The 12,547-nt window shown below is 42.3% G+C and overlaps 2 protein-coding genes across 2 annotated transcripts in view; both read left to right on the top strand.

Annotated features, from left to right (window-relative positions):
- The first annotated feature begins 985 nt into the window (after positions 1–985).
- Positions 986–6,542, top strand: adprhl1 (ADP-ribosylhydrolase like 1). Its single transcript, XM_031729652.2, has 7 exons — positions 986–1,437; positions 2,652–2,816; positions 4,085–4,210; positions 4,397–4,537; positions 4,634–4,761; positions 4,855–4,987; positions 5,072–6,542. Exons 1-7 carry the CDS (start codon positions 1,224–1,226, stop codon positions 5,239–5,241), a joined length of 1,077 nt encoding a protein of 358 aa, XP_031585512.1. The 5' UTR covers positions 986–1,223; the 3' UTR covers positions 5,242–6,542.
- A 5,286-nt stretch (positions 6,543–11,828) lies between these two features.
- The window catches only part of grtp1a (growth hormone regulated TBC protein 1a), an 8,026-nt gene continuing 7,307 nt past the window's right edge, over positions 11,829–12,547 (top strand). Inside the window, exon 1 of the mRNA XM_031729587.2 lies at positions 11,829–12,413. Coding sequence (XP_031585447.1) covers positions 12,343–12,413 — 71 coding nt within the window. The 5' untranslated portion in view covers positions 11,829–12,342. The remainder of the gene's footprint in view (positions 12,414–12,547) is intronic.

Here is a 12,547-nt window from a genome sequence, read left to right as displayed (position 1 = left end):
TTTATTGAAAAAGGGAAAATGATGTCACTGTAATGTGCTGCGGAGGAGTCAGAGTGCCCTCTGCTGGACAAACTATCCGATGACGCCACTGTGAAATGATCCCAAGCCTCTTTGTTTTACTTTTTTTTTTATAAAGAAGTTCTTTCAGCTCCTATTGAACAACATATACCAATTTATAATAACAATAACAATAATAATAATATATATATATATATATTTGTATTATATAAATGTTGTTTATGTCCAGTTAACACAAACCCAGCACAATGATTTCAGAGATGTGTTTAAAAAAAAAAAATCAGCAGGAAACGGGAGGGGAAAAAAACATCCTCCTGCTGAGGACGAGCTGCCCATCATGTTTGAGTGTATGTAAAATGGCTGCTTGTTAACAGTTGCCTCTTATCAGCTTGCATTCCTGCTGTATATCATCATGATCATTGTTCTTCTGGTAATGCTTTGTCTAGTGTTACTCTGAGTATAATAATAAGGGCAGCTGATGAATGTAAATAAGGGTTGGGTGTGGCACATTTGTGTAATGTGCAGTCAACCAAGTAGGGATTAAAGAAACTGAGAGCAGGTCTCTACCAGTGCGCATAACTGAAGCATATATCAGCTGCTGATGTCAGAGGAGATGATTAATAAAGATGCTTAAAACACTGAAGTAGGGATTAAAGTGTTGAGCTCTTGAGCTTATATGGTATCAGGGGGTCATTGATGCTCCACTCTTACTCTTCCCTCATGGGACAGGTGGGTTGTCAACAAGGTCCAGCACCAGCTGACAAACTTGCATTCGAGCCCACAGCACATTAGCATCCTCTCCAGTGTGTCCGGCCCCTGTTACCATTCCATACCAAGCCACCCAGCTTTTCAGCTTTGGTACCGTGGGGATTGCCTTTTTAGGAGACACCTGATCACTCACCACCGCCCAGCTCAATGAAGCTGAGGCTGATAACACGATGCTTTCGTGTTTGCCCGCCCTTAAGAGTTTGTCTGCTAGAAACTAATGAGAAACTACAAGAGAGCTGCGAGGATGGGGAAGGCAGCAGAGCTCTGATGTGTGGGGAACAAAGGAAAATGGGAGTTTCGACAAAAACCTTGAGAGCTGGAGAAGCTTTTTGAACTTCTTTAGGATGTTTTGGGGCAAGAAAGTTTGATCTGTTTCTTGTTTTTTGAGGCTTTGAGGTAGTAAAGTACACCTAAAAGGACCCAGATCAAAAAGCAACATGGAGAAATTCAAGGCAGCCATGGTTTTAAGTGCTGTAGGAGATGCCTTGGGCTACAGAAAGGGCCGTTGGGAAAGGTGCACCTCGGGAAAGATAATCCAAGAGGAACTGGCCTCTCTGGGGGGACTGGCGGCCCTGAAACTGGATCCTGATAACTGGCCCCTAAGTGATGCTGCGCTGATGCACATGACCACAGCAGAAGCACTTGTAACAGGTACGTTTGGGATTAATGACAATTAGGATTTATGATTGTGATTGTGTAATCAAGATAAAAACAAATTTTACACCCAACGTCACAGAAAACCAATAATTGTCTGTCTTTTTGTGTTCACTGGACGCAACCCTGACTTGATTCTAAAATAGACACGTAGCATCTGGCCTGTTCAGGCTGGCTTTAATCTCTCTGTGCTCAGAGGGACCAGAATAGCTGCTTCTATACAGGCAAACGAAGCTGCTAATCACGTTTTGGCAAATCAAAACTGAATGACAAAACCTCACATACCATGATCCATCTCCGCCGCAGGGGGATCAAAGACAAAAATCTTAACAGGAACCTTACTATGCATGCCCTCACCCAAATGCCCTCTTGAGCTCCCGCAGCGCGGCTCGAAGTTTCCAGGACAGAAGAGTCCAAAATAGACTACTTTGGAAAAGCCTGTCCTCAGCTCCGCTGTCGGGAACAATAGCAGGCCTGACTCCTCCATAATCTGCTGGTATCATGTGTGCCTGCAGATGCGGCTCAAAGCCAGTGACAGTGGTCCTGAGAAAGAATGGTGATGACATATTTTGAGATTAGCAAGCTCTATTTAGCAACAATCCAGCATGCCTGCACATATGCACTTATGCACACAGACACACAGCAGCCAGATGACAGCACATGGAGTGTAATGTATGCTGCGCCTCTCAGTGTTTGCCCTGTAATTGGACTTATGGGAACAAAGTAAAAGCAAATGTTACAGCAATTATTACTCATTAAAGTCATATTGTATGAATTACATGACACAGTCTTCTTTAAAGCAGTGAGTAAAAATTAAATCTGAAAGAAAATAGTTCATATTTTCCCAGCACCTTCTTTCCACACATGCATTGCAGTGGACAGACTTCTTTATGAGTGAAAGTCTGAGTCTTTCATCACAAGTTATGAATCACTGACTAAAAGGTGGTTGTTCTGTGTCCACACGGACACTCTCTAATCCACACACTCACACATATACAGTCCACAAATTCTAGCACACTGTCTGCGGGCTCTGCTTGTGGCTCCCAGTTGACCTCATAGTGTGTGGAAGTGACTCCATGCATGCCACTTCTAATCAGCGGTGTGGCAGGCTGAGGCTAAATTTAGCTCATCAAAGCACCACTCAGCTCGTCTTCCACGACAGGCATGAATGACTCTGACTCGGGGGTTTTTGTGTGTGTGTGTGTTTCCAGATTACTGGTGTCTGGAGGACCTGTACAGAGAGCTGGTGCGTCTCTACGTTGAAGCCATGGTGTCTCTCCAGGGCCGAGTCCCTGATCCCGCCACAGTGGAGAACTGTGCTCATCTCAAACCTTACAACTTCCTGCTTGCCTGGCATACACCTTTCAATGAAAAAGGTCACTGGAGATTTAAAAAAAAAAAAAGTGAATTGTATTATAGAGTTCATGATCAGAAGTTCACATACAGTCATCATGGGCATGAATGTCATGGTAATTTTGGATTTTTAATAATTTCTTGTTCTAATGTTCCAGGTTGGAATGACTGTAAGTTTGAATTTATTTTCTGTAATCCACACAGGGTCAAAGGTGTACATACAGGCTCACTTATGTCTTTAAACTTGACAAGGCCAAGGTCTATTAACTCCTTGCTAGTGATCATGATTGACTGTAACAGGTAGTTTCTCTTTGTGAGAATGAAAAGTATTTAATTGACAGCACTCACTGGATTGGCCAATACTCAAAACAATTGGAAACTCCAAGGAACTCAGTGAAGATCTAAGGAGAACTGAAGATTTATACAAGTTGAGAAGGTCTCTTGGAAACATTTCTAAAACAAACTGCAGAATCTAGGATCATCTGTTCAAGCAACTGTATGTGGGTATAAGAAACCACCAAGGCTCGAGCCCAACACATACCGAAAACTGCTGGAACACCAGCGTCGCTGTCCACAGTGAAGCCAGTTTTACATCGCCATTGACCGAAAGGGTGCAGACCAAGAAAGGAGTCCCTTCTCCAAAACTGACACCTTTAAGCTGGACTAAAATATGCAACTATCCACATAGACAAGCTTCTCTTCTGAAGAAAAGTTTTATTTGGCCACAATGACAAGGACAAATCTAAGAACACTGTACCAACTGTCAGGCATGGTGGTGGTAGCATCATGCTCTGGAGCTGTTTTCCTGCCAGGAATAATAGTACATTGCACAAAGTGGATGAACAAAGGAGAACTACCTCCAAATTCTTCAACTTCACCTAAAATCAACAGCTTACACAGTTAAATTAATTCTGCCAATAAGAGTGGTCAAATATTCGGACAGAAATATGCCAGAAGTTTGTTGATGGCTACCAAAAACGTCTTGTTGAGATGCAACTCGCTAAGGGACACTTAACAAAATATTAGTGGGGGTGTATTTATATATATTTGACCCTGTGTAGATTGAATTTATTTTGGTTTTAGTTCAAACTTGTGCACCCAGTTTTTTTTTTAAGTTAGTAAACATGCTGTACAATCATTTGACCTTGGACAAAGAACAGTTCAAAGAAATCCTTAAAAGCCTCAAAGTACCATGACATTCATACCCATGATAAGCTTATGTACCTAAACTTCTGACCACAGTGGTTGATACAGTACAGAAACGTGTATCTGAACATGTCTCCATGTTCAGGGTCTGGGTTCAGTGCAGCTTCCAAGGCCATGTGTGTGGGTATGAGATACTGGCAACCAGAGAGATTAGATAGCCTGGTGGAGGTCAGCATTGAAGCTGGAAGAATGACTCACAACCACCCTACAGGTGACGATGTTAACAGCTTCTAACCCTAAGAAATCTCTCACAGGCAGATAATTAAGCTGCTGTTTGACTGTGTAGTATTTCTATTTTAGCAGCAAACATTATTATTATTATGGATGTAACTGGTGAGTCTGAGCTATCAGCAGACTGATCAGGCGAAGTGTCTTGTGATCTCATTTGTGGCTTCAGGCTTTCTAGGTTCCCTGACAACGGCACTGTTTGCATCCTATGCCATCCAGGGGAAGCCTCTTGTGACATGGGGCCGTGAGCTCTTGAAGGTCATCCCACGAGCTGCGGAGTACTGCAGGAAGACCATACGGCACATGGCAGGTTAGGCCGGGCCTGTATGTGGTATGAAAGAAAAAGCATTTAATATGTGCACAAACGTCTGTGAAAGTTGATGTGTGAATGTGCATTCATATGCAGAGTATCAGGAAAACTGGTTCTACTTTGAAGCCAAGTGGCAGTTTTACCTTGAAGAGCGAGAGATTGATAAGGAGGGACACAACAAAGCTCTGTTCCCTGATCGCTATGATGCTGAGGAAACAGACAAAGTAAGGCTTTTCTTTCAGAATTTCATGCCAACAGATGATAGTTCCTAACAGGCATGTTGCACGCCCGTTAACTCTGTTTTTCTGTCAGTACAGATGTACAAGCGTTGGAGTTCAGAGGGCCGCGCAGGCCGAAGAGGTCACGATGCCCCCATGATTGCCTACGACGCTCTTCTGGCCGCAGGAAGTGACTGGGCTGAGCTGTGCAAACGAGCCATGTTCCACGGAGGTGTGAGCTACAGCTTTCAGGTCCTGCACAGTGTTTTGAAAGTGATATTTAGTGTAACTCATACTCTTTGTAACTTAATTACAGGTGAGAGCGAAGCCACGGGCCTGATTGCGGGATGTCTTTATGGCCTCCTGCACGGCCCGAGCCAGGTTCCCCCAGGTCTGCACCAGAACGTGGACAAAAGAGAACACCTGGAGGAGCTGGGAGAGGCGCTGTTCAAGGCATCATCTGCAGAAAAATGCATAGACAAGTAATCCTGATCTTCACTGGCCTGAACTCTGCTGGCTAGCAGCGACTCTGCACATCACTCTAGTAGTTTTAAGTGGTATCCCGCCCCCTCCTTACTACTTTTGTCGTGCTATCCTTGGTTTTCCCTGGATCAGTATGTACAGATCTAGTTACAGATCTGTCATGAATAACCTTTTATTATGGGTCACACTATCCAGCGTACAAAGCTGAGAGGAATGCTCTGTATGGGATTGTCTGTTATCTGTTAGTCTAATATTCAGTTGATGGTAATGCAACACCTAAAGTGCCTTGGAAAAGTATTTGACGCTTCCCCTGTGTAAAGAAGTAATTGGGCCCCTTGTTGAATCATAATTAACCACAGGCATGATTACTGGCAGACCTGTTAAAAAATGACTTAAATAGAACCTGTCAGAGAAAGTGAAGTAGGCTAAAAAATCTCAGAAAGCCTAAAGCTTGGAACTTGGAAGTTGGAACAGTGGTGAACCTTCCTAGAAATGGCCGGCCTACCAAAATTACTCCAAGAGCGCATCAACAAGTCATCCAGGAGGTCACAAGGGGGCAAATATTCTTTTCACAGCACTCTAGGACCTGACATACTAACGACTAATGACATGCCTCAATTATACTGAAATGACAGAAGTGGGAAAAAAGTTTATTTTATAACCTGCTTTAACATGAACTATGTACTTTGTAGTCCAGATTAAATGTACTTTTAGCGCATGTGAGATGTGGATGGGATGATTTTAACGTTTTTAAGTCGTAGAATATTAATTTTGTGTTCTAATACCGTGATTATTATTGATGCTCTTGTCAGCAGCACATTGTCAAAGCACCTCTACACAGTTAATATTAAAATGACGTGACAATTAAAGTGTAGTTATATCACACATAAAGTGCCCGGCTCTCCTTGTCGCCTTAATTTGATGCACAGCTTCATAATTCTATCAGACTTCCTTCTCGTTACACAAATCGCCCTCACAGTTTCCTGAACTAATTATCTAATTCATGCTGCTTTGCTACCAGCCTGGACATTTTGCTACGGGGTTAAAATGACTGCTGGAATTCCCATTTACAGCAAAAGTATTGTTTTTTGGGGTTTTTTTTGCTTGCTGGTGAAATAAAACATGAAATCAAAGACACGCAGTTCGATTACTCCCTTAAAGCTAACTCTAATATCCCTTCTCTGCTGTAACGACTGTGCTTAAGCAATAGTGGTGGTTTTACATGTCCTCTATTCTCTGTAGACAAAACTCTCAGAAAACCGCTAACATCCCAGATGCCAGTATGTTGAAGAAGTTGATTAGAGATCCAAAATGCCGTCCGGTGCTCCGTGGGATTCTCGAGAGTCTCCTGCAGTACCTGACACAGGATCTGCCCAAGTGGATCACCAGAAATAGAAACTCAGAAAAGCCAGATGTAGATACTATATCACAAAGAAACACAAGAAACAAATATCCTTCTGATCCAAGAAATGAGACTTCAGTGAAAATGGCTCCACTTCAGACAAACTGTGAAATGGTTCATCTGCCTGAAGCGGAAAAAATAACCAGAGGAAAAACCGCTGAGACAAGTTCAAACCTCTCAGAAAAGCGTTGGGTGGAGACCCAAAGAAACAAAGGAAATCATACAGCAGGAGACTTAATACCCCGACGCCTTACCACATTCCAGCTGCTCCAATCCAAATTCATAAGATCCACACCCAAACCTCCCATCAGCCATCAGAGGGAGGTGGGAACTCTGCCCTCCAGCAGAGGATTGCTGGGTAACATGAACCGAGACAGCGAGGATGGCACGCAAAACAGGGAACGAGCCAAAAGACAACGGAAGAAAGAAGGTGGCGTGAAGGATATGGTGGCCAAGTTTGCCATGGCTGAGCAAAAAGAGCAGAAAGTGCTGAAGAAACAGCCGGTCAAACCAAGACTCATTGGAAGAGGGATCCTCTTATCTTCCATTATGGAGAAGTTCGAGACCATGGCCACTGTGTGTCAGGGAAATGATTTAAAGTTTTCTCATGAAAGGAGTTCTCAAGGAGTCAAAGTGACAGTTAATGTAAAAGAGAAGGTAGCTTCCTTTGAAAGAGAACAGGAGGGCGTCCAAAGTGTCCACAAACCAAACAGAGAGAATCAAATTCTTCTCGGGCAGGAGCTGAAAGGAGCTGAAATTAGAAATGTGCAGGATGACAGGAAAGATCGGGCACACTCAGACTCGGGTGACAGAAATGATTTGACGGCAGAGCAAATGGGAGAGAAGAGCTTAGATGATGAGGTTTGCTGCTCATTAAAACATTTGAAGGCTCAACCTTATGATTTCAGCATCCAACGGCAAGAATGTGGTGAAAATCAGACAGCAGTTGATGAAGAACATTGTAGCAACAAGAGGCTAAAATATGCACATGTAGAGCTGCTCTGTTCAGCTTCTGTGACAGAGTGGTCGTTCCCAGAACCTTACAGGCTCTTGCCTCAGGTAGAGTTTCCACTCAAGTGGCGTGTGGTTACAATCAGGACCTGCTCTCCTGTGTGGTCCATGTGTGTAGATTCCTCTATTGAGCAGTTTGAGCAGGAAATCAGTCCTAATGGTTCAGAATGCCCGAAACAGGACAAGACAGCGAGGATAACAACAGATAGTCCTGGTGGAGATGTGCAACAGTCTCTCAGTGAATCAGCTGCAGGTGAATCCTCCACTGCTATAACCAAAGGCCATCCAAAACCCAGTATGAAGGAATTTTCTACACACGCGCACATTGACACCACTGACAACCGAGAATCAAATCCCCGAAGACCTATGGCACTTCAAAGCAGGTTGCCCATGTATGTCATCCCACGTGTTTACAGTTTTGGTTATCAACAAGGTCCCGATCAGAATGATCCCTCCTCTCAATTAGCCCTGCCCCCACAAATCATAAATCCTATCGATCCACTTCCCCCAACGCAATCTGATACGTCTTTGGCTGCTCTTAGCACTGCGTTAAAGACGCTGGAGAATTTTCAAGACACTAACCCAGGCCTGCATAATGGCATCAGCCTCCCTACACACAGAAGAGGAACAGCAGCAGAGGGTGAACCACAAGAAAGAGACAGGGAGGCCAAAGAGGAAACAAAAGCAGCAAAACCAGTGGACAGTAAAGGCTCAAGTACAATGCAGAGTGTTCGACTTTCAGAAGATGCTGCCAGTGAGGAAACGTTTGAAGACAGTCAGGTCTCTGCTGTAACTTTACCTGTGATTCAACACAAGAGAGAGGATGCAAAGCAGAGACCGAAGTACACGACAATCAACTACGGGGATCCATCAGTCAAGCAAACATATAAACCCAAAGTCATACGATTTACTGACACCTTCACTTTCTAGACTGATAAATTCATGTTTTCAGTTTGCCCTGACAATACAGACTTACAAATAAACCAACAGGTAACTAGTAATATTCAATTAACATTATAAACAGCAAATTAGCTGCAATCCACAGGCTCATACAAACTAGGAAAAAGTCAAAGTCTAGTGCCGTTGGGTATCTTCTGTCATATTGATGGTATATTACAACATACAATATCACTCCTAAGATTACTAACATTTTTACTGATAGACCAAATGTGTGTCATAGTTGAGTTGTTGCCATTTAAATCTGTGCACAGACAAACAATGACATTAGACTCAGTTGTCTTCAAACAGCATTTCTTTCTGAAGCTGTGGTCTGACTGAATTTACTGTGAATGTGCTCAATGAAATGTTCAGGAACTGTACAGTACGCACTGCTGTTCGAGTTTAACTGTATCCTGTCTACGTATTTTACATGCAATACCCCTTTAATGCAAGATCCCTTCTATTTGTCTGTGAATAAAATGAAACAACACAGTATTATATGTTTGTGAATCTAGGTTGTTCATTTCTTTTTTCTAAATAAACGCAAAACAGGACACGAGCAGAACTCTAAATGCTGCCTCTTCCATATAAATATATCGGCACCCAGAAGCACCCACTTCACTCCTACTTGTCAATGTTATAGATGATATGTTAGGTGCGTGTGTTGGTGTATGTGAATGTATGAGGTGAAAAGACTGTGTATGATTGTTTGAAAATTACAGTGCTATTAAAACTAAGGAAACAGATGTGGCATGAGCATTCAACTGCTGGTAAATATTGCTCCACATCCACATCTCTTCCCTTATACCCTACACCCGACTGCATGGTGGGTAAAAGCGGATCCAGAGCCCACAATGGCAAGAACATGGAGGACCACTTAACCCAAAGTCAACACCCATCCTTCCCACTACAAAGGGTAGTCTAGAGTGGGCAGATGGACACAAAGTCTGGGGGGTCTGAATGACTGAAAAGAAAAAGAACAAATAAATTGCAATGGCCCAGTCAAAGTTCAGACCTCAAGCTAAGAGATCTATGCATAAATGAATTCCCACAGACCTGAATGAACTGATGCGATGCTTTAAAAAAGAGTGGGCCAACATTCCTGCATGGCAGTGTGAGAAATTTCTGCCAAAGGTGTGTCTACAAGCTGCTGAATCATGGGGTGATTCAACAGTTCCAGTACACATGCGAAAATGGAAAAAGTAGATTTTCCATTTTCATATGTGTGTCATTCAGGTCACTGACAGCAAAATACAGCTGACTGGGTTATTGAAGTTCTTACAACTTTCATAGTGCATCCTCATAATATTCATTCATTTGTATAGATTGTTGAGTGTAACTGAGACAGAGGGAGGCAAAAGTGTTGTCCACATCTGTTAGCCAGGTAGGTGACGGGTTTTGTATTTATATTACTTTTAGAAAAATGGGCAAAGTGTTCTTTAAATACAATTTCAAAATTATTGAAAACTGAAATGTTAAAAATGTCAAAAAGTACTTTCTTTCGTGCATTTTAGCTAAGTGGTTAAAATCATGTGCTCCATCACTGAAGGACATGTGCAAACTCAAATTGTTCTTTATTTTTATTTTTAAGCTGTGTGGTTGTCAAAGGCCCTTTGACATAGCCTAATGTGGTTTACCTATTTAATTTACCAAGGGCACAAACACATGCCCTCATATGAACGTTTCAGGGTCATCAGAGTCTGTTCTGAAAATGTGGTGGTTTAATCTTGTTCAGATCATTCTTCCTGTTCCCATGTGAAGACGCTGTTACAAGAACTGAACTGCTGCAAATGCACACTCTACATGGCTAACCATAGAGTAGCATGTATTTTTATTTAGGTCTACCTTTAAAAAGTATTTGCTTTTGGTTGTTCAGACAAGAAAGAAAAAAACAAAGTGTGGTAACTTTGAAGCACTGAGAATAAGTAGTATATACAGAGATGTGAACAGTCAAACAGGGCCTGTAAAATAATAATAAAAAAATGGGGGCAAATACTTTATCACAGCACTAGACAGGTTGTTGTAGAAAAGACAGAGGCTTACTTGTCCCATTTCCTGTACATCTCAAGGCTTACCCTCAGAGTTACTGATGATAAAGAGCGTAGCTTCGTTGTTACTGTGTTGAGAATAGTTAAAACTACAAATTTGGTGTGTTTTTTAATGTAGATCCATTAAATGTCCAATATTAAGACTCAGTCATGCAACAAAAACACATACTGATACTTCTGGCTGCTGTTTTGGTTATGAATTTCTGTCATCATCAGCCTGGGTCAAATTATTATGACTGCTGCTTGTTTGCTGTTGCATTTGCTGTCCACAGATACAAAAATAGTCATGACTCAGCGCCTCTTCCTGTGACATGACATAACAAAAATCCAGGTAGAAGAGCTACATTAAACTTTCACAACAACATTATTGTTGTTTTGAAAGGCCTTCCTGGAAATCAATTTTTATCAAGGTTACCACAGCCATAGGAATGAAGAGTGGTTTGATGACATCAGAGAGACATAATATGGCACAGGCTTGATGTTTATGCTGTTTTTATTTTTCAAGAGATTTCAACTTAGCCTTAAAAAGGAGAATGCTATTTTAACCACTCATAGTACTTTTTGAACATGAATCTATGCTGAGGAAAGGACAGCAGAAAGGTAAACCGATTAATTTGATATACTTTGACACACATTTACTTTGAACTTGGCCTTTAATGTTTATTTATAGTTATTTTCGTTGTCCCGAGTCACCAAAACAGCATATATTAATTTAATTTCAGGCATGTTTTGTACGACAGAACGGCCCAGCACGTGGCTACGTTCACCTGTGTGACGTGGCCTTGCAGGGAGAGCTACTTACAATTTATGATGCTTTTACTTGCAGTAGGACACATTGGTACTTTTAAGACATACTTGTTCCAGTGCAAGGGTTCAAACAGTGGTTGTCTTATTTTTTAGGAAAATACCAACAAAAGCAAAAATGTAGTGAGTATAGTGGAAAAATAGTAGCATTTTTAACTTTACAGAAGAAACGGTGTTTTACTTTTAAAGCAGTTATTAATTGTGCGTTTCTATACCTGATGAGCAAAGCCTAACCTGATTTATTTCAAACCTTAGAACAATGCTTACATCTTCTCCTTTTCTTTTTCTACTTCTCTACAGCTCTGCATCGCATTCCCCCAAAGCCTCCTGAATGCACCATAGCTGATAGTTCGTCCCGTGAGAGCTTTGAAACGGGATGTTACGGAATCCCTCGAAAGCAGCATTACGGATTGATTGAAGCGCGTGTCCCGGGACATACGTCACATGTACGAGATCCTCCATGACAACGGGAGTGGAAGTTACCGAGCACCCGAGTGGCTTTTAGAGCGGGGATAGAAAAAAGGGAAACCGCAGTGTTTGTTTGTTAGCTGCACTCTATCGCGCCTGGGACCCGCAGCAACAGGTGCATGTGGATGGCGATAAAACTCAAGAAAAACTCTACTTTTTTACCAAACGCGGTCTGACGGATGGGACGAGACAAAACAAGTTGTTAGTTAGCGGGAAAGACAAGAATGAGTCTCTCCCCAATTCCGGGGAAAAGCAGCTGCGTCTCAGCAGGTTTCCCACCGCTCGCACACATGGGGAAAAAAAGTCAGGCTTGGGGCTAACTTACCCTAACTTTGATTTTCTTGTTTACTGTGAGCTTTTTTTTTTTCTTTGGAGCAAACAACACGGTGGATACATACAAGGGATATCACCGGAGCAGGACAAGAGGCGGTAATGGAGAAGAGCAAGCCGAGCAACGGGAGCCGCTCCGCCGCCGACCGTGGAGCTAAAGACAGGGTGGGCAGGTAATGTTGAAAAATGGTTAACAATCACCGAAAGCTTAAAGCAAGCAAACAAATAAATAAATACGACATGTTATTGTTTTTCTGCTCCCAAAGTTAGTCGAGTGTCGTAAATCACGAAGCAGATATCACTTTAT

The sequence above is a fragment of the Oreochromis aureus genome, linkage group 1 (genome assembly GCF_013358895.1).
Source record: "Oreochromis aureus strain Israel breed Guangdong linkage group 1, ZZ_aureus, whole genome shotgun sequence".
Taxonomy (NCBI): Eukaryota; Metazoa; Chordata; class Actinopteri; order Cichliformes; family Cichlidae; genus Oreochromis; species Oreochromis aureus.
This window is presented reverse-complemented; position numbering and strand designations above follow the sequence as displayed.

Coding starts and splice junctions, on each gene's coding strand:
- adprhl1 (XM_031729652.2), top strand. CDS start 1,224: ATGGAGAAATTCAAGGCAGCCATGGTTTTAAGTGCTGTAGGAGATGCC. Junction 1,438..2,651: donor AGCAGAAGCACTTGTAACAG/GTACGTTTGGGA, acceptor GTGTGTTTCCAG/ATTACTGGTGTCTGGAGGAC. Junction 2,817..4,084: donor TACACCTTTCAATGAAAAAG/GTCACTGGAGAT, acceptor CTCCATGTTCAG/GGTCTGGGTTCAGTGCAGCT.